This window comes from Numenius arquata, chromosome 15 (genome assembly GCF_964106895.1).
Source record: "Numenius arquata chromosome 15, bNumArq3.hap1.1, whole genome shotgun sequence".
In the NCBI taxonomy this organism is placed as follows: Eukaryota; Metazoa; Chordata; class Aves; order Charadriiformes; family Scolopacidae; genus Numenius; species Numenius arquata.
Window position 1 is genome coordinate 9,174,099 of NC_133590.1, and position 22,407 is coordinate 9,196,505.

Here is a 22,407-nt window from a genome sequence, read left to right on the forward strand (position 1 = left end):
CCTCGATATAGCCAGGCACTGTGTGCCTGAGCTAACCATTTTACATCTTCACTACTCACTATACCTGCTGTCGGATTCCTGCTCTTTTTCAGATAGTAACAGCCTGTCCACCTGGTGTCCTGTATGTCTCACACCTGCCCAGTGAATATTCTGATCCAGCCATTTCTGTCCAGAGAAACTGTATACACACCAAAGTTTGGTAAATGGTTTTGATCTATAACTCCCAGTCATAAAATACACATCTAGGTGAGTGTACAGGTAGCTAAGAAGGTCTCCAACTGTGTTGTCCCTTAGACACCTAATTGCAGCCTCTTTGCTGTTTGGGCAATTGTGGTAGACATTCTGGATTTGGGAATTCTACTCAAGCAACTGGCATCTAATGATTTGGTGGTAAGATAAGAAGCGTTACAGCTCACAGAATCACAGAATGGTATGGGGTTGGAAGGGACCTCTGGAGATCATCTAGTCCAACCCCCCTGCCAGAGCAGGTCCACCCAGAGCAGGTTGCACAGGAACGTGTCCAGGTGGGTTTTGAACATCTCCAGAGATGGAGACTCCACCACCTCTCTGGGCAGCCTGTTCCAGGGCTCTGCCACCCTCAAAGTAAAGAAGTTCCTCCTCGTGTTTAGATGGAACTTCCAATGCTCAAGTTTGTGCCCATTACCTCTTGTCCTGTCACTGGGCAGCACTGAAAAAAGACTGGCCCCAAAACAAGTCTGGCCCTAGAGCTCGTGTGTCTCTTTGTAAGTTTGGGCTCTGATCATCAGTGTTGATGATTCTTGTTCCATTGTGTCCCTCTTAAGGAGGTGGTGAAGTTGGAGTCTCATCCCTAGGTAGTTCTCCCTCTTTGAAGATGGTTAAATGTTTACAGACTTTATGCCATAAAAATAACTCCTGGAGATTTTTTTCTTAAGAGTTAAAAAGATAGCTTGTTTCTTTTCTGTATCTCAAAGAAGGCAATGCTTAATCCTCCAGCTCTTCCTAACCCAAAACCCCAGTTCAATTTTTAAAAGTTAGAATATTTACCACAGGTAGGGGAAAAAAAAATAACATGAATTTCCAGTGGAGCATGAAGTTGTTTGGGCTTTTCCACTGCTTTGGTTAAGGATAAGGGGTTCTCTTTATAGAAAGAAAAGAAAGAATTGACGGCTTTTCTGGCTACTCATCCTGCTGCCATCAGAAAAAAACCTTCAGCTGAATTGTGACTGACAAACCCAGATATCTGAGGGAGCTCTTTTTAAAAATTCTAGTGTATACTGCCATATCATAACTCATTAAATTCGGTGTATGCTCTGTTACAGTAACAACCTTCTGCATCACTGTTATTATTGCTGACTACTTCTACTGGAGTCAGCTTTGGACAATTAACTATGGAGCAGAAGGGAGGAAAGTGATATTTCCATGGTGGAAGGGGAATATTTAAGGAGATTTGTTTTCAACGATTTAAGAGTAAACACAAAACTTTATGGAGACCTAGGCAGTTCCAAGCTGAACATCTTCCAGAGAACAAATGTTGCTAGAAGGATTTTTCATGGGCACTTTATCTAGAACAAAGAATTTGATATATATGATTATTTTTGCCTTCATGAAACCGAAACACTAGTCAGCTTTAGTGTATGCCCGTATTTGAGAAATCAATGCTATCAGAGTTTCCTGACGTGCCTCCATCCTTGCTGTTGCTCATAGTCCATATAAACATCTTAGACAAAGGCAGTTTGTCAGCTGTAGGAAGAGGGGAGAAGAAGGGAAATAAGGAAAAGAAGGGTTTACAGCAGTATTGTTGTCACCTTAATCAAAACTTTATTTAAAAAAGAAATACAGTTTTGGTTGTGTAAAGCCATCAGTTTTCAGGTGTTTCATAAAAAAAGCAGGTTCTTATTAGTTTTCAATTTAGGGCAAGATTAATCAATCAAAATTTTCAAAATGATGACTGGAAAAAATACTTAGAATGATATTGGATCATGACAATAATGACAGCATCAACAAGAAGCTGTTGACAAGGAGGAGACAAGGCAGATGTCCACCAGGTTCTAGGAGCCATAGACCCAAATATTGACCCATCAAAGAGTTGTAAGCACATGTTACTCACAGGATAGGGAGTGACAGCTTTGTGAATATTTCCAAGAAACCTTTCCCCTCCCTTGACTCCTCATCAACTGCACACCTCCATTGAGAGATGAGATGTTGTGCTGGGTGTGCAGCTGCATCCCAAGATGTGCTGCTACTGTTGGCCTTGTTGGCTTGCTGCCCCCCAAAAGGGCTTGGATTAACCAGCTGCTGCTTGCCCCAGTGCAATGTAACTACTCATTACTTACAAATGGCCACCAACATGAGAGGTCGAGTAGCAGTTGCTGATGGACTATTTTGATTGCTACATCTGGAGGTACATTAATAGTTTATGATCATCTTTGTACAGCTTCACTTTTCTCCTGTGGTTTCTACCAAGGATAAAATAGATACTTAACAGTTTCTGGTAGAAGTTCTTAAAAATATCCTAGTAAAATCCTTTATGAAATTCTGTCCCCAAATCATTCACGGTAGCATTGTATTGGGGAGCTAGCAAGATTTTTTTACAGTGTTTTATTAGAGAGAAAGGAGAACTGATCCATTTTCATTAAACTATTATCAACAGAAATGAGGTATGGATGGCTGAAGTTTAAAGAGAGTAAAGTTATATTGTAAAAAGTATTATGATCTAAATACAGACATTGATTTCAACATGCAGAACTGGTATTTCATTATGTACTGTTAGACTTTAAATACTCCGTAACAGAAACTGCAGTTGTGAGCAAAACAAGTAAAAACTGTTGTGGCTGCAGAGTTTTGATACAGATGATGTGGTTTCTTCTCCTTTGAAACTGATCTGTAAAAATGAGATGATTTCAAAGGAACTCCAGCTATTTCTGCACATAGTTAGTTTTCCATGTTCATGTAAATTCATGTAAATTCTGAATTTTTTTGGAGATTTGTGACAGGAAAAATTGATGAGCTTATTAAATAGTATTGGATGTCCCCCCAAACACCTTTTGTGTTTTGGTGGTGGTGGTTGTTGGTTTTTTTGTTTTTTTTTTTTTTTAAAGCTGTTTCTTCCTGAAATGACAACATTCACTGAGGCACAAAGCATGCATCAATTCTCAGTAAATGATGAATAACGTTTATGCTGTTTTAAAAGAGTGAAAATAAGGCCTTTTTTCTTTTCTAATTAAAGAAAAATCCTTTTAAGTAGAAATGAGTAAGCAAATATTTGACCTGTTATATACTTAGTATCTCTAGATTGTTAATATCCATCGTTTTCTATCTGAGATACTTGATTAAATGTAGTCTGAACTTTATTAAAATGAATTAGATTAAATTAAAATAAACTATAAAATAGCTTTGTAATTAAATCCAGTAGGAAGTATATATAGGAATTACTTCAGTAAAGTTGTCGCTTTAGCTATCAGGCCATTTTAAAAATAAAATGAAAACATTAGCCTGTCAAAATAACTACTTCCCTTACTACTTCAGTATCTAGAAAATTCAAAATATATACCTAATGGGAGGTGAGTTGAAATCTAACCATCACAACATGTATTTCTTTGCTAAGTGTAATTGATGTAACACACACCTCTTATATGTTTCAGGTTTTCCTTTTTAAACTGGGCAGAGAATGTGTTCAAGGAGCATTTACAATGAAAATAATATTTTTCAATAGAATCTGTTTGCCATTTTAAATGAACATCAGATTGAATGATTTGAAGGTGATACTGATTTTATTAATTGACAAGTAACTGAAAATATTAGCTCTTATAGAGTTGTTCTCTGTTGGAAACGGTTTTGTAATACTAGAGTAAGCATTTGGTAACTTTAAAGTGATTGTGTTGCTGATGCTGCTTAATCCAGCAAACTGATCACATAATTTTGACCAGGCAGGACTGAATACAGGCTCAAGGAACCGATTACCTTTGTGTGTCTCGTCAGGGCTTGTGCTATCCACGTCAATACGTTGCAGTGGATATGCCTCTAAGTCTAGTTCAGTCATGATTTGCGTGAATTAATTTATATGAATTAATTTGTAACAAATATAGAAATATTTAAAGCAGGAAGAATATATTGATGATAAAAAGTAGACCTGAGTAAATATTTTTGTCTTATGAAATGAGAAGGGATCTGCATGACAGTTTTTATTTGAAGGGAAAGCAATTGTCTAAGGTAGACTTGAACATCCACATTTTCCTTATTTTCAGTGTACAAGCTTAATGTATGTAGTAATCCAAAATTTTGATTCTTTTTAATGAAATGAATTGTGACTTTAACAAAATACATTCTGTGAATCTAATTTCTCCTTAATAGATCTACAGTACTTGCGACTTTTCAAAGCTCTTGAGAATTGCTTCAGTATGCTCTGATCTTAACCCTCATAAAAATATTATCCATTGTGCAGTATAGATCTGGGCTTACATTTACATCTGATAGGCCATTATTATGGTAATTAGTAATTGGTACGAGTGTTGTTAGAGCTGAAATAAACATCTGGTTTAATCAATTTGTCATTAAGCTAGTACAAGTATATAGGTAGCAACGGGAAAAAATACGAGTGTGATAGCTAATAGTTGTCTATAAGCTATCAACCATAGAATCATAGAATCATAGAATGGCTAGAGTTGGAAAGGACCTTAAAGATCATCTAGTTCCAACCCCCCTGCCATGGGCAGGGACACCTCTCACTAGAGCAGGTTGCTCAAAGCCCCATCCAGCCTGGCCTTGAACACTTCCAGGGATGGGGCATCCACAACTTCCCTGGGCAACCTGTTCCAGTGCCTCACCACCCTCACTGTAAAGAATTTCTTCCTTATATCTAATCTAAATCTCTTCTCTTCCAATTTAAAACCATTGCCCCTTGTCCTGTCACCACTCTTCCTGACAAAGAGTCCCTCTTCAGCTCTTCTGTAGGCTCCCTTCAGGTATTGATAGGCTGTTATAAGGTCTCCCCGGAGCCTTCTCTTCTCCAGGCTGAAGGCTGGAGAATCAACATATAGCTAAGTTTGAAATCAAAATAGTGCCTCTTTCTGCTGGTTGATATGGATTGCTCACTCAACTTGCACAAATCTGTATATCTATTTTCAAAATCTTAGAAATAAGTAAAAGAAATGAAGCTACATTGTGATGAAAACCCTCTTGATAGATCTATCTATCTGCTTGGCTTGTGATATTTATTCTTTATTCACTAAGAAAGGGGAAGAAAAGACAGTTTTTATACAGCAGTAAGGCAATTCTAGGTCAAATGGGTACTGGTGACACTATTTTTTAGAAATCTGGTGATGGAAAGATTGTTTTTCTTCTCTCCTTATGGTCTCTAATAGAAGTAAATGCATCTTCCTACTGCTGTTTTCTTTTTCTGTTTTCTCTTTTAGTCAATTGTATGCCTTTACATATAGATGAAAATTTAGCTGCAATAGTTATATTTCTGGTTGTAAAGTTAAAATGTTTTGTTTTGCTTTGTTGCCAGGTATTAGTTTTAAATTGCTTCAGTAGTTGCTGAGAGCGTTAAAAGAAGTTTGGACATAAAGGATTAAAATTATGCATAGATAGAACTAAGAAATATATTTTGGTATTAAGACATGGGAGTGAGAAATGCATTACTTCTCATTTCTTTTTCCATGAAGCTGCTGATAATTATATAGACAAAGCACGTCAATTACACAGTGCTAAATCATGCTTAAAGAGTTCTCAATTTGGAGAACCTTCTAGTTACAACAAATTTGTGTTCTTCTGCAGTTGTATGTGCAGACTTCTAGAAGTCATGTAGGTATCTTCATTCCGTCTCAATTCTATATCCACAGTTGTTGCAGAGGATCCCGTGTTCTCACATGTCCCCATGTCCCAAGTACAGGCAGTGCTGGAAAAGCTGTCTGTAACACTAGCTTCTGTTTTAATGATGGACTAACTAGAAGGATATATTCTTTTTATTCTGTTATGAAGATAAGAGTACTGCATGCAGTATTTTAAAGAGTTGCTTAGCAAACAGTGGATATGTGAATTGTAGTTTAACTCACTAAAAAATTCACATAAAGAAAAACGGGGCTATAAAAACCATGTTTTTCAGAAATAGGATTAAAGTCCTATTGTACAGTTGATCGGTGAAATTTGATATGACTACCTATATTTTTATTCTTCCTTGCTGAAGATTTGTCTATTTAAGAGAAATATTTGTTTCACTCCTATTTAAAAATCTGGAGATGGACTACCTGAGATAATGAATTCTGCAGGATGACCGTATATAAGCACAAGTGCATATTTAAACTTCCTTTTTTTTCTTTACATTTTCTTTCTTAGCCTGGATTATCATGCAAATGGCATAAAATAAACAAAATATGAAAAGGCAGCGAATTAAACAACAATACTGGAAATTATCTGTAATAATTTACCTTTTATAATATGAACTAACAAAATTTGGCAGCAAAAGCAAGTTCTCCATCATATGCAAGCTATTTTCAGGGAATAACTGATATGGTAACAACAAATAGCATAGGACCAATCCTATCTATACCCACCACCTGAAAGATAATAATATCTTAATATTAGAAATGCTCCCTTACTCTTTCTTCTTTTGTACTGAAGAATCACCTTAAGAAAGTATAAAATATAAATTAAGCTTCATAACCTTTGCATGCTTTGAGCTCCATATTATTTTTGTGGCTGCATTGAAAAGTAAGTGGTATTCTTTATCTAGCTTACTAGATAATGGGGCTGGGGAGCTTGATTACAAAGGCAGAAATCAATCCAAGAGCCCTGATGATATCCTCAACTTCAACAGGAAAGCCTGAATGCTTTATTAGATTATCACTTCAGAAGGATTGATTTACAGCTTTAGCTCTCCATCTCCATCTATTATTTTTATATTACAAGGAAAGGAATTTTTCTGCAATTTAAAAAAAGAACAAAGTGCCAGAAGTCAAAGTAAATACTTAGAAAAGCTGTTTTAAATAGCGACAGGATTCTGATTTAGAATCAAAGCAAACTTACAATCAGATCTGAAAATTTAACCTGCCGCAACACCTTTCTCTCACTGTTACACAGAGCAATGATAGATTTAGTGATACTAAATTACAGCAGGAGGCCAAAGGGAGGGCAGTGAGATTACCAAACTAACATAAGAAACATGCCCAAAGTGGCACATGGTCCTGGAAGAAAAGTTGTTGGGCTGCTCACAGGGAACTGATCTGATCAGAATTAAAGGGTAAAGGAACAGTCAGATATGCTAAAAGAGATTTAATAAATCAGGTTTCATAAAGAAGGTTTAACTTTAAAAAAAAAAAAAAAAATTGGCATGGAAACGAGTTCTTACAAGATCCAGAAGGAGATAAGGGCAGCAATTACGTTTTAACAGATGCTTCAAAATGACTTTCTAATCCCGTTCTTGTTTAGGTCATTTTATCCTTTCTTACGTGTAGTCTTGGTTTAATCACAGATTTAGGCCCTGATTCAGATAAATATTTAAACACACAATAACACCTTGATACTTAAGTTTAAGAGGGGATGTTTCTCTGATTTGGTGCAAATTGGGGAACATATAGTTGACTTTTATTTGCTCCTGCTCTTCGGAGCCTAATTGTAAATTGTCATGTACAGAAAAGCAGCAAAAGTTTCACAAAACTAGTTCACAAAGTTCTTCCCATCCACTCTTGATACTTTGCTTCATTCATTTGTTTTTCTTCTCTTTATTATTATTTGTTGTTTTCTGGACTTGGTAAAGGTAAGTTTTTTTGAGGCAAGGTAATGTTGAAGGTGAAAAATGATGATTGTAAAAATGAAAAAATATATAAATCAATCCTTCATGTTGAACAGAAAGATTGCCTCCTCTATGAATAAAAGAAGAAGTAACAGCACATCTAAACAGATCAACAACTTTACTGCTGTTCAGTGCCATCCACATAAAAGTAAAATATCTCTAAGATTCAGAAATGGGAATTCTGTAAATCCATTCTTTGGGGAAGATATGCATTATTTTTTTTTCTCTTTTACTTTTTTTTAAAGAATATGCATTTATTGTTGAATTGCACTGACGAATTTTTTCACCTTTTTCTGTTGTATTTAAACCACCCTGACATGTATAAATGCTTTTTCCAACTCTGCTTTTTGGGTAGAAAAAAGATAAAACTTCATTATGGTTTTTTTCTTAATGCTCTTGTCTTTTTGTCATTGACTTTCACGAAGCCTTTCCCACACCATTAGTTTGTTGCTTTTTTGGAAAATAGTTAAATACTTGATTTAATAAATGGTTTGACATTTACCCTTTGGAAACTTTGATTGGAGCTTTCTCTGTGCTGAGTCTTGTAGAATTGTATCTGCCTGATTTTCTCGTCTGCTCAATGTTCTTAAGTATTTCTACATAATTAAAGTTATGATAACATTGCAGGTTGTTCTGAGCCTTAGTTGTTATGCCACAGGATGTTGATTCTTTTAATTGAAATATTTGAACCCATGTGTGATCTATACCTGTCCTCAGATTTTACCTTTGACACTTAATTTCTGCAACCTAGTAATCCTGTCTCTTGTCTTGATTATGTTTGTATCACATGAAATTTTCTGCAACACAGATGTCATTTAAATTCTGATCTTAAAATAAATTACAGTGAGTGTTCAGCAAACAGTAGTTCTTTCATCGGTGAAAAAAGAATGAAAGAAATGGTGGCTAACGTAGCTTTGTTATAAAAGGGATAGAAGTTCAAATTAAATTATTCCAGTTAAATGCAGGCCTAGAAAGAGAAAAGAAGTATTGAACAGTACAATCCAAATATTAGTCTGATACATCTTCTTCCTCCGTAGTGGATATATTGAGCTATACACCAGATATATCCAGCTTTACGTGTTTCTAAACAGTATATTGTATGCAATTTTCTCCCTGCTCATACTATAGTAGATTGTCATACATTCCATTAACACACTGTAATGAAAACTACAAGGTAACATTTTGTGTATTTTCTTCTGCAAATTCCAGTCATAGCTAGAAGTCATGAATATTCCTTAATGTTCCTACAGAACATTCCTGGTTTTGGAAATCTTGATTTTATTTTTTTTTTCAAAATGACATGAAAAGCATGTCTTTCCTGGGGAAAAAAAAAAATCAGTATCACCTGCACTTTTTGTTTCTAAAACCGAGTATTTCACTAGAGTTCTTGTATATTTCTTATGAGCAGTTTATGTGAATTTTGTCTTTTGCAAGCGTGCTCATTCCTCTTGATAGTAAACTTCCCAGGGAAGTGGTTGAGTCACCATCCCTGGAGGTATTTAAAAGATGGGTAGATGTGGTGCTTGGGGACATGGTTCAGTGGTGGACTTGGCAGTGCTAGGTTATCCCTTGGGCTAGATCATCTTAAAGGTCTTTTCCAACGAAAACCATTCTGTGATTCTAAATGACTAAATGAATCCAGCATTGCTTATACAATATTTTGCCATTAAAAAAATTATGTGATGCTTAGGACACTTCTCCAAAGCCACTTTTGAAGTAGAACTTGGAAATCACAGGGTTATTTCAGTTATATTTTCTTTAAAAATAAAAAACGAAAAGTGAACAAAAAAAAAAAAGGGTGAGAGAAGGAAGATGGAGATGGAGAAGATTGTAGTACAGAAGATGCCTTTTTTTTTTCTAAGCCTGTCTCATGATGGTCACTAGAGGGTTTTAAAATTAGACCTTAAGATTTGATCCAAGAGTGAAATGTTTGCCGTAATGCATTAGGATGCTCTGCAAACATAAAATAATCATAGAGCGAATTCTTTGGATTTCCACTCTGATCTTCCCATAAAACCATTCACCTCAGTGTACTTCGCCACTGCGCTCTCAGTTTCCATCTCTTATTGATGGAAAATGTCATAAATGCTTTGTTTTTCTGATATGATGGGCCATTTCAGTCACCAGAATTGTGTTTCAAGTGACATTAAAATATTTTGCATTTCTAATTTGTGGGTAAAATTACAAATTTTAGCATTACTTCTGCATAAATTAGAAACCCAACCTGAATACAAGTGAGAAAAATGACCTTAGGAACATGAGAAAAAATGAGCATAGGATTGTATTTTAAATCATTTCAAAATCACTTTCATACTGCAGAATATATGTATATTTTACGGACAAATATTGTAACTGAAATTTTCCTCTTAAGTACTAATCTTGAGATTATCTCTCAGTTAAAAAAAAATCTATATATTTTACAATATTAAAACCTTTGGCTAAATTATTGGACTGAGAAAGTTTATTATTCTTTGACTTAAGCAAAATGACTTGGGACAGATTTTCATGCTGGCACGCAGAACAAATTTAATTCAAACTGAGATGAAAGGCGGTTAATGTAATTGTAGCCTATTATCCTATGCAGGCTTGAGTTAAGAAGCAAACCAACAGACAGTCAGAAAATGATGGATAGAAAATAGAAACGCTCAAGGCTGGTGAAATAGAGACTTGTGAAGGGATTATGCCGTAACGGTTCCCACACAACCTCTGCATCAAGTAATATCCCACCTCTACCGTATGTTTGGATTACTAAACAGGATTTTTGTATGCCTCCTGGGTTCTCTTTATTTCCCTCTGACGTCAAAAAAGGTCCTCGTTTAGTAAATTTCAGTACTCTGTAATCCTGATTTTTTTTGCCCTTAATCTACCACGTTCATCAGTCCCAGGGATGTGGTAAAGCAGTCTGTTACAGCACTTCTTTCTTTTCTTTAATTTACTGTCAGACAGAGGCAAGTGGTTGGTCACATAAATAATTACAGTCTTTGATCCTAAGCATGTCTGTGGGGCTCATTGCTAGCAAGGAACTTATTTTTATTAAAGTTTTTACATAAAAAATAGTAAATAATAATGATCTCTTAGGCTTTTCAGCTGTAAGAGCATCTGTTTTGTTTAGCGTGGCCCTTTGGAAGCAGCATACTTCAGGTTTTGTTTTATTTTATGATTGCATTCTGACAGTTCAACTGTTTTTTATTATTCCCTTTTATTTTTTAGTAGCTGGCATTGAGTTTTGTTGAAATACATTTTTGTATTTCAAAACTTTTGCACTGAAAGCTTTTAAAAATCATAGAGACATGTCTCAGTCTCCTCGGAATACCTATGGAAAGGTGCAACATTTTGGAATACTTTGAAATACGTTAATTACAAAAATATTTGGACAGGTTTGTTGCCCTTGGCATAGCCCAGGAAGCAAGAAAGCACCTTGTTTCCCATAAAATACTGATCGTACCTAGTATAATACATCCATCTCCAGTAATTCTAGCAATAACTGGTTCAAGCATCTAGTGTGATGCTTACAAAATACAGGAGATCAGTTACTAATCAGAAGTCCAAGTAAAGCTGCCATTTTATAGCCTCTTTGTAGAGGGATTGAGTTTTTGAGGTGCATAGACTGGGATGATAAAATGGTTTTTTCAGGGGTGTAGTCTTTAACTTTCCCAGTCACTCCCAGCTGGGATGCGAGAATTTTCTCATCCATTGCAAGTTATATCACCACAGCTCTTGTAGCAGCAAAATAATCCTCTCTCCCTCCGGCCCCCCAGCCTCTTCTGCCCCTCATTCTTTCATTGTTTAGGGTGGCATTTTCTGCCCGTTGTTTTGAAAAATACTGTATTCTGTGAATTGCCCTTTGGGAAGTCATTGGGATTACTTACAGAGTTACAGGCTCTGTTCTGCACCGTACTCACACAGGAGCAAGCGCTGCTTTTCATGGTAATATTCTGCAGCCTGCTGATCAAATATAGTTTGATTGGATCACGACAGACCAGGACTCCTGTTATTAAATGCTCACCATACCTTGCCACAGGGCTATAGTGTCATTTTAGTCAACTTTGCTTTCCTTTTAAGTTTTCTTCTTAAAGGGCAGATAACTTTTCAGGGAGAGTCAGCCAGGACTGGAGGTGTTGGCAGATACAGTATTGTTGTTGCAACATAGACAGTAACGTATATTTTCACTTACTTGGAACTTCCTAAAGAAGTATCAGTGTCATCTCTGCTCCAGGAAATTCATGAGATTATGTGCTATAATGGACTAAGAGAGATTGGGGCTCTTCATGGGAAAGGGACCAGAGCGAACGTGTGTATTTATCTTCATACTTTCTCCAACCACCCATAGCCTTTTATGTGTTCTGTTCTCAATAGGTATTTCTGTATCTCTTGGATTGGTATCTTTTTTAATAAAGTCAAATAAAAGGTGGTGCAGGTTAGATGGGGTTGATATCCTAGATATTATAAAGGACTTAAAAGAGGCCAGACATAGTTATGATGGAACAATGGTAGGCAATAAGGCGTGAATTTGATGGACTTTTCCATGCAGGGGTGGATAAAGAAATTTCTTTTAGGCAGGAAAAGAACTTTTCAGAACAACATAGTGGATAGATTTATAGATATTGAAATGGTCTGATGGATAAAAATATGATTTGAAATATAAACAGGACAAGGAGGAAGCCAGGAGTTTGGAAACTGCTATGCCTCCATATTTGGTTTCTAATAATCACTCTCCCATGGGTCACTTTTGGTATTTTTTGAAGGCTCCCCATTGATTGTTGTTCAAGGAGGAGACGTGATTCTCTGACAAATTCTGTCAGTGCCACAGGAAACAAGTGTGCTAGGTAAATACTCTGAACACACTTTCTGAATATCTAGTCAGAAACTCTTCAGTCATGTAAGAATATTAAAAGGAATTTGAAACTATCATGTAACAGAGTTTTGGCTTCCTAGAAGTAAGAATAGCGCAGCTTACCAGTTTTACTATATATTATACTTAAACCTTTGTAATATTTATGCTTCATGTTCATATAACATGCCATTAACTCTGTAGAAGTTGTTGTTGCAGGTCCCTAGTACTGTATAGCTGGCAGCCTAGAGAAGACCATGACATTTTGATTTATTTATACCCTTGCCTTCATTTTGTATTTAATACTCTTGAACATTTACTATATAAACAGCATTTGGTCATGGCTAAGATGCAGTCTCCACTCCCAAGTGGATGATGTCCTTTGCTTCTGAATCGTCATTTTTGTCTTGGCATAGTCAGAATTTGTCTTTTTAAAAGTATTAATTGCCATATTGTTAATTTTAGATTTAAATAATTTTAGATTTAAATAACAGGAAAATGGTAAAACTTATCTTACATAATTTGAAATAGAAAGAGAAAAAGTAACTTGCCTGTCTTCATACCATCTTCTGGAAATTATAGTATGTATGGCATCCTCAAATACCTATTTCTTAAATTGCCATTTCCTTAAGTTGCCTTAAAATTAAAGAAACCTTTGTAGTCTTATATAAATAGTAGTTTTGTTTTAAATAAAACCACCAAAACCAAACAAAAACCCCAACCCAAAATCTTGAAAGCATAGTAAAATGGATGCAAGGAAGATCAAATGCAAAGAGATGAGAACTCTATAGAACTCTATAATATTCTAGCATTGAGCACTCTGCATGAAGATTGTAATTGAATATTTCTTTGCAATCATTTCCCTCAGTGATTGACCACAAATTGAATTCAACAATAATAAAATAGTTATATTAATGCATGTTTTTTAAAAACAAATGTAAGCTGTTTAATAGTTAATTGTATTTATAGAAAGTATATTTATTAATAGTGCATTTTTTACAATTCAATGACGACTAATAAGAATGCAGTAAACCACTTGGGATTTAGTGTACATATATATTTATTTAACCTGATCTAATTGCTGTGGACATTTACAGTACGTTCACTCCAACTGCCAGTGCCTGTCAGAATATTTAATGTTGCTAAAGTGCTACCTCTCCTACTTTTTTTGAGGACTTGTTTCTAAATAAAAATATACAATGACCCTTGGAAACTCCCAGAACATCATGAGCAGTGAAGAGCATGAGAGATGACCATATGAAGGATTTTTTTTGTCCTCTGTGTTTGTTTTTATTATATCTTTTATCATGAAAATACTGGCAGAAGAGTTTGTACTTCTGAACATTAATTTTTAAATGCAGTTAAGGGTGCTATTTCAACAGCGAGATTTTGAAATATGAAGAAATTTAGTCATTTTAACCAAAGACTTCTTGTTTTCATGACTATATGAATATTCTTTCCGTGAAATCTTAGTGAAAATAAAATCAGTGTTCCACTGAGGAGATCTTTATATTAAAAATGATTGCAAAAGAAACTGTTTACTCATGCTCAGGGATGCAGATTTGTGAATACTCTGTTGTTGATATTAACTTCTAACACATTTCATCATTAGATATCATTTAAAAGAATGAAACGTATGTAAATTTTGTGAACTGTTCACTGATTTTTGCAAAGTAAAAATTTAGGAGGAGCCTAAATAATAAATATTCATAAACTCTGGATGATTATTTTACCATTGCTTCTATCTAATTCTTCTAGCTGAAATAAGTGAAATAGTTGAGAAAACTATGCTAATATTTCTTGGAGATGTGGTTCCATTTAGTGTAAACATAGCATCTAATTTTGAGCTGTCTAGGAGATCTCCAACTTTTATTTCCTAAGGGTTGGAGAAATGTGTGAAATAGGTCAAAATGTGAGAGAAGAAATGTACATATTTCTCCTCCCTCACTTTGAAAAAACAATTTCTGATAGGCAGGAATTCTGCTTTTCCAAGTTCACCCTTTTATATATAGAAAAGTTTGTGTGAATCACTGCCAAAAACATGGTAATTCAGAGAGAAAGGAGAGTGCCAGAGGTAAAGGGTGAGGCCATGGACATGAGATTTTTTGGTTCAGAGTAAACAGCATGGAATCATTGGCATGTGAAATCCATCTAGTCTCTGATTCCTGAAGATAAACAAAGATATTTTTCTGTCTAGATAGTTCAAAATGATGGCTATAGGTTACTTAATTCTTGTGTAGAAGAAATGAACATATAATCTAGAGTTTATTAGAAAATCTTATTTTACCTCTTAACCAGTCACCCTTAATTATATAATTATGTGATGAGTTTGTCACCTGTTTGAAAGCTTATTTTCTCCTGTAGTGCTATGTATTTGGTGATTTGTAATATTACTTCAAAGAGTGTATAAAAGGTGTATGTAACACCTCATTCTTGATCTTGCAGGGAAGAGGGGTTTGAAAAGCATGAGGGAAGTCTGGAAGTGAAAAATTTGCTTATGAAGCTAAAATGTTTTAGTTTTTCTTTTTGGTGAGATCAGCCTAGATTTTTTTAAGAAAGTATTGCTGGGCCAGGCCTTTTTCATGAATTATATGAAGAGGAGACAGATTAATCTACAGAAAAAACATTGTCCCAAGACATCGTTATATGCACTTACAAGAAGAAACAAATAAATCATTTCCCCACATTATTAAAAAGTCCTAACTGGAAACATAAATCCTAGTACCTTTTACCCTTTTAGGTTATCATTATCTTAAGAGGTAGGCTGATAATTCTTTATATCTAAAGCAGAAAGGTTGCTCTTGACTGGAAGGATCTTGGCACTGAGGGAAGTGAAAGTATCCAATTTTTGCATTAAAACCGAAAATGCTTTATTGTAGCTCAAAAAAATTAAGAGGACTATTCACATACTTCAGTATTAATGGAAAACATTGGGACAATATAGTGCAATGTCAATACAGTCAAGAAGCAGACCCTTAACTATGAGGGATATATTTGCATTTATAGATTACTAGTTTGTGTATTTCAGTGCAGCAAAATAAAGATTATAGTAACAGGATAAAAATGCAATAATAGTTAGCAATTAAACAAACCTATTCTCTGAAAAATCACAAGTGCTCAACTTTCCTGGAAATACCTATTTTTCATTAAATACATCATCTGAGCTCCATTATCACATCTGAAACATAGCATTTCTGTGGAAGAATGATGCTGCTTCTGAATCTTTTAAATATGCTTGAACTCCCAATACATGAGAGAGGCTGGTGTAGCATAACTTTTCTGGTTGTGAGGTGACTCACGTTTATTGCTATGGGCCATGTCTGTTTAACTGTTGTTGATGGTTAGAAGATGTGGCCATGTTTTGTGCAAAAGCTATTGAAACCAAGCAGGCCTAGTCAAGACCCGGGGTTTTTCTTCCCTTGCATCTATGTACAATGTGAATTGGGATTCCAGGTATCAGTCACCCACTGCTCTGGACCAGTTAATAACCCAAGAACAGCTGAGGTTGGTGCTTTTATCCATGAGCCGCCACTCTTGAGCCAAAAATCCGCGGTTTCTATGGCATCACTTCCAAAACGTTATGAATTACAGTCAATTACAGTTGTTGACTATAGTTAAGCATAAACCTCAGCTAATTTTCTCATTGCTGGAAAGGTACTTCTAGAATAGGAAGTCTTGCATGACTTCAAGAAGGAGTACCCAACAAGCAGGGTAAACACCTGTGTGTGAATCTGTGCTGAGCTCTGTGTTACTACATTGTTATTACTGAAGCTTTCGCAGCTGTCTCATAAGTATCTGCAAAAGCTGCAGTCACAGCACCATGGGCATATTTTTAACACTGAGGATGTAAGAATCCACAGTAGTATGTAGTAATGCTTCATAGCCCACTTAAGATGCCACGGACCTAACCATGCAACTAGAGGAGTCTTAAGTTTAGCTTTACAAACACTGCTTGAACTTTGGTTACGAGGTGTCCTGAGTAACCAAGTTATGTTATGTTCAATACTATTCCACTATTCAGAAACCCCATAGCCTCATACCACTGTGGTACCAGGAAACCAGAATGAAAACAGGAGCCTGTTGGGCAAGATCAGGAGCAGAACAAGATACAACTCCCTCAGCAGGGAATCAGCTGAATAAAAGAATATTGTCTTTTAGAGTGGTCTGATGCATTTTTGTCTTCCCTGAGAGTCTGGCGTTAGAAACAAACTCAGCTAGGGGAAAGACCAGCCATACTTATGTTACTCTTTCCCTGTTCCTCTTTCTTTGCTTCACTTTTAATCGAAAGGAAAGATTTACCCATTAGCGGTGGCAGCAGAACTGCAGAAGCTCCTGCGTTTCATGATCAAAGGTTAGACAAACTGTTAGAACAAGGTTTCCACACGATCAAATCGCTGGTCTAGAAAGCTGTAGATCTAGGTAGGTTTTTATATTCTGACAGCTTTCTTCAGGTGAGAAGCCTCAAGGTATACCCTTGCTTAAGGGTAAGCACAATAAAACTTGATACATGTTTATATAATCCTCTACTGCCACTTCCTTCACTTTCTTAAGGCTGGAAGGTGTGGATACACCGCACGTACACATTGCTAAGCTTCAACAGCGGGTCATTTGTAAACACTCTTGCAAAAAAGCCTTTAATTAATTAAAAAACCCCACGAAATCTGTGAATATTAATGTCGACATGTACTCTTGGAGACATTTATGGTATTTAAAGAGAAACCCATGAACTATCATTCACTTAGTCATAATCATGAGAAAAGTTTTGGTGGTGGGTTGTTTTTTTTTTTAAAGCATTTGTAACTTTTATTTTGAACTCCCAGGAAATCCGTGGAGGAAAAAAAAAGAAAGTAAAAGAAAATGGTTCAGTTTTGAAAGGGTAATTGAGGGAGAGGTTGGGGAATGACTGCTAATAGCAGGCCATCAGAAGGTCAGTGAGCTTGATGAATTGAATACTTTTGTATTGGAACAAACCATAGAATTTGTACGTAACCTGGTAGGAGCCTTCCTCCATTTGTCCTTGTAAATGGGAGCTGTGTCTTTGGACGCATGCCAGAGTGGAACTGCTCATTCATTATTACCACTTAAAGCAAATGATCATAGCCCTATGGCACATAAAATAATGAGTGTAGCTCTCATTTCACAGATACGAGGCATATATTATGCTTCACATATGGTCAGATGTCTGCTGGCTTTTGGAAAAGGTACAAAAATTACTGCAATGAGTAAAGCTCATAAGGAAATAATTCGGCAAATAGGAAATTTTGTAATTGGAACTATAATTAGTGACTGATACAGAGCAATACGTATGCTTAATAGGATAGGATTAAAAGACAAAACTAAATTTATTCAGAACCTAGCATACATACTCATGTGAATAATATCAGATGTATTCCTAATCCTAGTAGTTTCATCTTTTCACTCTGCTGAAAACTATGTGTTTAAATAGCATCTTTCATTTGAATTAAAGCAGGCTTCTCCAACAAGTAAGAACTCCACCTCATGCTGTTCCTAATGTACATTATGAAAGTGTTCTGCACCAGGGGACAGAGGAGGAAGAGTAAGAGAGGCAGGGCAGGGTTCTGTCCGAGATACTCAGTAAGGCCTGGCAACAAATGGCATGATAAACTAGCTGTTTTAATAAGATGGAATAAAAATAGGACTACAGATAGCAGGTAAATCTTGGGCCCCTTTGGTTGCTGTGAACCCCTGGATGGACCCAGCATGGGTTTTCCCCCAGTGTACTGCACAGATCCCGTCTGTGGAGAGATGCCTCCTCTCTCCTGTACCATGGCGCCTTTTATCTCGTGTAAAAACAAAACCATGTATCTTCTTCTGACAAGCTGGAAGGTTCTCATTGCTAACACCCACCAGTAGACAGCACAGCCTGGCATGGGGCCTTCCAGCACCTTCTCTTGCAGCGGCTACTCATGTTCACAGACGAGCTTCTCCAGGCTGATGACCAAAGACCAGTAGATGCCTTGCCCAAGATCACTAGCTCCTTGAGTACAATGTCTTCCGCGAGGCTCCCAATACAGAAAGTATAATATATATGATAATATATCGAAATACTTTGCTGTGGTGTAATTCACTGTTCTTTTATTTATTATGCATATTTTATCGTTTCATCATACTGAAACAGCTGGCTGTAAAATCACGCTGCCATTTTCTCTTCAAGATTCTTGAAGGTCACTTCTGTAATTGTCAGGGAATAAGTAATTATTTGGATTTGAATGAATACTTATGAATAATTGTATATTGCAAAATATTCCATACCTATTAATTTTTGTTTTAACCATTCTTTTGTGTGTCTTTTTAAGTAGTGGAACTTGTGATGCATTAGAAGGATTTTATAGATATTCTTATTTTATGTATTCACATGTTTTTTTCTGTAATATAAATAGAAGTATAAATGCCAGAAAGGTATATGTTACGCTGGAGATCCCTGGGTACTGGTGATTATTGATCCACAGGAGATGGTTTCATCTGATTAGAAGGGTAGCTGAATGGAGAAGGAGAGCTGTATGGAAACAGTTTTCTTTTTTCATAAAGATTTTCAAGATTAAAACAAAAAAGAAAAAGTCCTGTTTTGTGTCAGGAGCAAATTGAGCTGCTTTTAGTCTCTCCTGATGGAAGGTTGTAGAGCTTATTGTTGCTGGTGGTCTGACATTGCTCTTCCATGTTGTACATAGATCAGTGCCATTATCAGTGAGCAGCAGGGTAAGTTTCTTGCCTTCTTCCTCAGACTCTGAATACGCAGTTATTTATATAAAATATATTTTTGTGTTTGGGTATAAAAGCCCAAGGTATTCTGAATACTGCCTATATTTAACATTCTACTTTGCCTTTGAAACAATTCCAAAGGAAAAAAAATCTTCTTACAATAATCTCTATCGTATATTGTAATTTGTTACATGATAGACTGTCTCACTTGTGACAGTCTTACATATAAGGAAAGAAAAGGAAGTTCTTTTAAACTCTTCATTCAAAAATGATCCTTTTCTCTTAGCTCGCTGTTTCAAAATTGCCAACTTAAAGTCACTTTCAGACACGAGTGTATTTTTACAAGGCTAATCTGTTTAAGTAGTGAGCTGTTCTTTGAAGAATTTAGTGTTTTGTGATGTTTAGAAAAAACATGTCAGGCAGCCCAATGTTATTACTTGAGATTATTTTCTCCTTTTCTTACACATGCAAGAGAGATACTTCAGCATCAATCCCTCTTTTCCAAATCCGGTGGAAAGGACTGTAAGGTCAGAGTGTTTGCATGGACAACACCACAAATTGCATGCTGCAGGAAGCATATGGTTTTTTGGTTTCTTGGTGTTTAAGCAAATTTTTTTATATGTAAAAAAACATATAATTGATCCTGAAAAGAGTTCTCACACTGATGTGAGACTAGGAGTGGGCAAGTCCAGAAGATCTTTTTTCTGCTTCCATTTTAGTGGTACTGTTGATTATTTTCTTTATGATATTGTAACAAAGGGTCAAAGAGATTCTCTAAATATTTTTTTTTAAAATGAGCATGTTACGAATCACCAGTTGGAAACTATCGAGGAGACCAACAGAAATACAAACATTATTCTACAGTCTGCAACTTGTTAAATGATAGGACATCCAAGTTAGAAAGTTTTTTAATATTGCTCAGTAATAAAATAACACACAAAAATCTCCTTGCGATTTAAGTTTCATAGAAAAAAGTAATCAAAAGGTAGCCCGAGCTATTAAATGATCCAGATTTCCTCTGGGAAAATATTTATATGGAATTTAATAGGCAGTGATAAGCTTTCTCTTTGGTTTATAAATCGTTCTGTGTATTTAATAGAAAATTATAATCTTGCTGGAGACTTCTGTGGGATAGCCAAGAAAACCAAAGCCGGATAAACATTTTTGTATTAAGGTACTTGGCTTTTTTAGAGAAATGTTATATAAGTCAGTTTGATCACTGTGAAATTCTGTAGGATGTTTCTTGTCTTTGAAAATAACTATATATCTTATCAGTAAGAAAGATATTTCTCCAGCTCTTGCCATGTACACATCTTGTCAGCAGCATCAGGACATTGTGTTCGTTCTAAATCTCCCTGAGTGCCCTCGGTGGTCAATGAAGAGAAGCAATTGCCTCGGCAGTTCAGAGAAGCGGAGTGGCTGAGACAGTGCTGCGCTTACAGCGCTACGCGTATGGCTACGGTTCCTGGCCCCAGAGCTGGTTGCCATGGTCTAGTTGCAGCTACATAGCTTAGGACTAGACTTTCTAGAGCAGACAGCATAGCTTTGGATCACCTCTAGGTCCTCTGTGGTGCTGTGAAAATGTAATCGTTATTTTATGCTTAGGGGTATTTTGGAGTTTTGGGGTTTTTATGTTACTGTTGGGTAGTGGTGTTTTTTGGTTTGGTGGGGTTTTTTTTTGTTGTTTGGTTGGTTTGAGGTTTTTTTTCATTTAAAGAGTTGGAAATAATATGAAGGATGCATTGCAGCCCACCACATTAGTGTTTCTGTGGTTGGAAATGGAAAGCGTTCGTTCCATCCCTGAAGAGATGGCATGAAGAGGTGTGGAAGGTGTCCGATGGTGCAAAGCCTGGTCTCATAGCGTTTCAGGACTGTGTATGTTAGAGGGAGACATATTTGGGAATTGGACACTGACTTTCTGCAGTCAATGACCCCCTTGATGGATGCTCAGCTGTTGTCTTGGGGAGGGCCAGATCAAAACCAGCTGAGGCAGTAAGCTGTCACTGAAGAGGCATGGATAATAAGGGATCCAGTGCTCAGCCTCCCTGCCTGGCTCTCCTTTGTTCATTAGTGGAGATATAACCACCTGCGCTAAGTCCTACAATAAGGCACCGACTTTAAGCACATGACTGAACTGAAAGAAGGTAGATTTAGATTAGATATTAGGAAGAAATTTTTCATTCTGAGGGTGGTGAGCCCCTGGCCCAGGTTGCCCAGAGAAGCTGTGGCTGCCCCATCCCTGGAGGTGTTCAAGACCAGGCTGGATGGGGCTTTGAGCAACCTGGTCTGGTGGGAGGTGTCTCTGCCCAGGTCAGGCCAGTTGGAACTAGATCATCTTTAAGGTCCCTTCCAACTCTAACCATTCGATGATTCTAAGTGCCTTATTCAAGATTCTAAGTGCCCAGTCACTCTGGCTTGCTTTTATAGGAGAGAGGAGAGAGAGGTGCCTCAGGAAAGTAGCATACCCTAATTAAGAACTATATGAAATACTTTATATTTTCATGTATTTGTGCTACTAGGAATGAAACTCATGCTATTTGGAATAAATATTCTAGCTGCATTTTTATTAAAACTATACTGTGTTTAATGGGAATGTTTGGTTTTGTCTCTTTTTCCCCCTGCAGCTGTGACTCTGAAAATAGGTATCTTGGAAATCCACTTAGGGGAACATGCTACTGTGAGTACTTATATTTTTAACGTTTGGTAATTAAATGCTGTTCACATATTATGTGATAATGACATTTTCTTGGAAAAATAAAATAATTTTCTTAAGAAATTTTCTGAAGTTGGGGCACATTGATATTTTGACTGAAAAATAAAAATGCCCCACTGGGCTTCCCTGTTACTTTGTCTACAAGAATTGAAGTCTACTGAAAGTTGATTCTTTATACCTAGGTTAGAGGGACTGACCAAGTCATTGGTTTATTCTCTGTATCTCAACATATGTGAATGAAAGGAGTAAGTAATTGTGCCATTGTTTAAAAGACAGAATTTGTGGTGAGGAAATGCAAATAGGCTAAACAGCAGTATTTCCTGGAGACATTCTGAATGGTTTAAGCCACTCTGCCTCTCAGGGACATGATAC

The 22,407-nt window shown here is 36.3% G+C and overlaps 1 protein-coding gene across 1 annotated transcript in view; it reads left to right on the top strand.

The window, feature by feature from the left end:
• ATRNL1 (attractin like 1) overlaps window positions 1-22,407 on the top strand; it is a 509,295-nt gene that overhangs the window by 163,417 nt on the left and 323,471 nt on the right. The window contains exon 21 of the mRNA XM_074158859.1: window positions 21,947-21,999. Coding sequence (XP_074014960.1) covers window positions 21,947-21,999 — 53 coding nt within the window. The remainder of the gene's footprint in view (window positions 1-21,946; window positions 22,000-22,407) is intronic.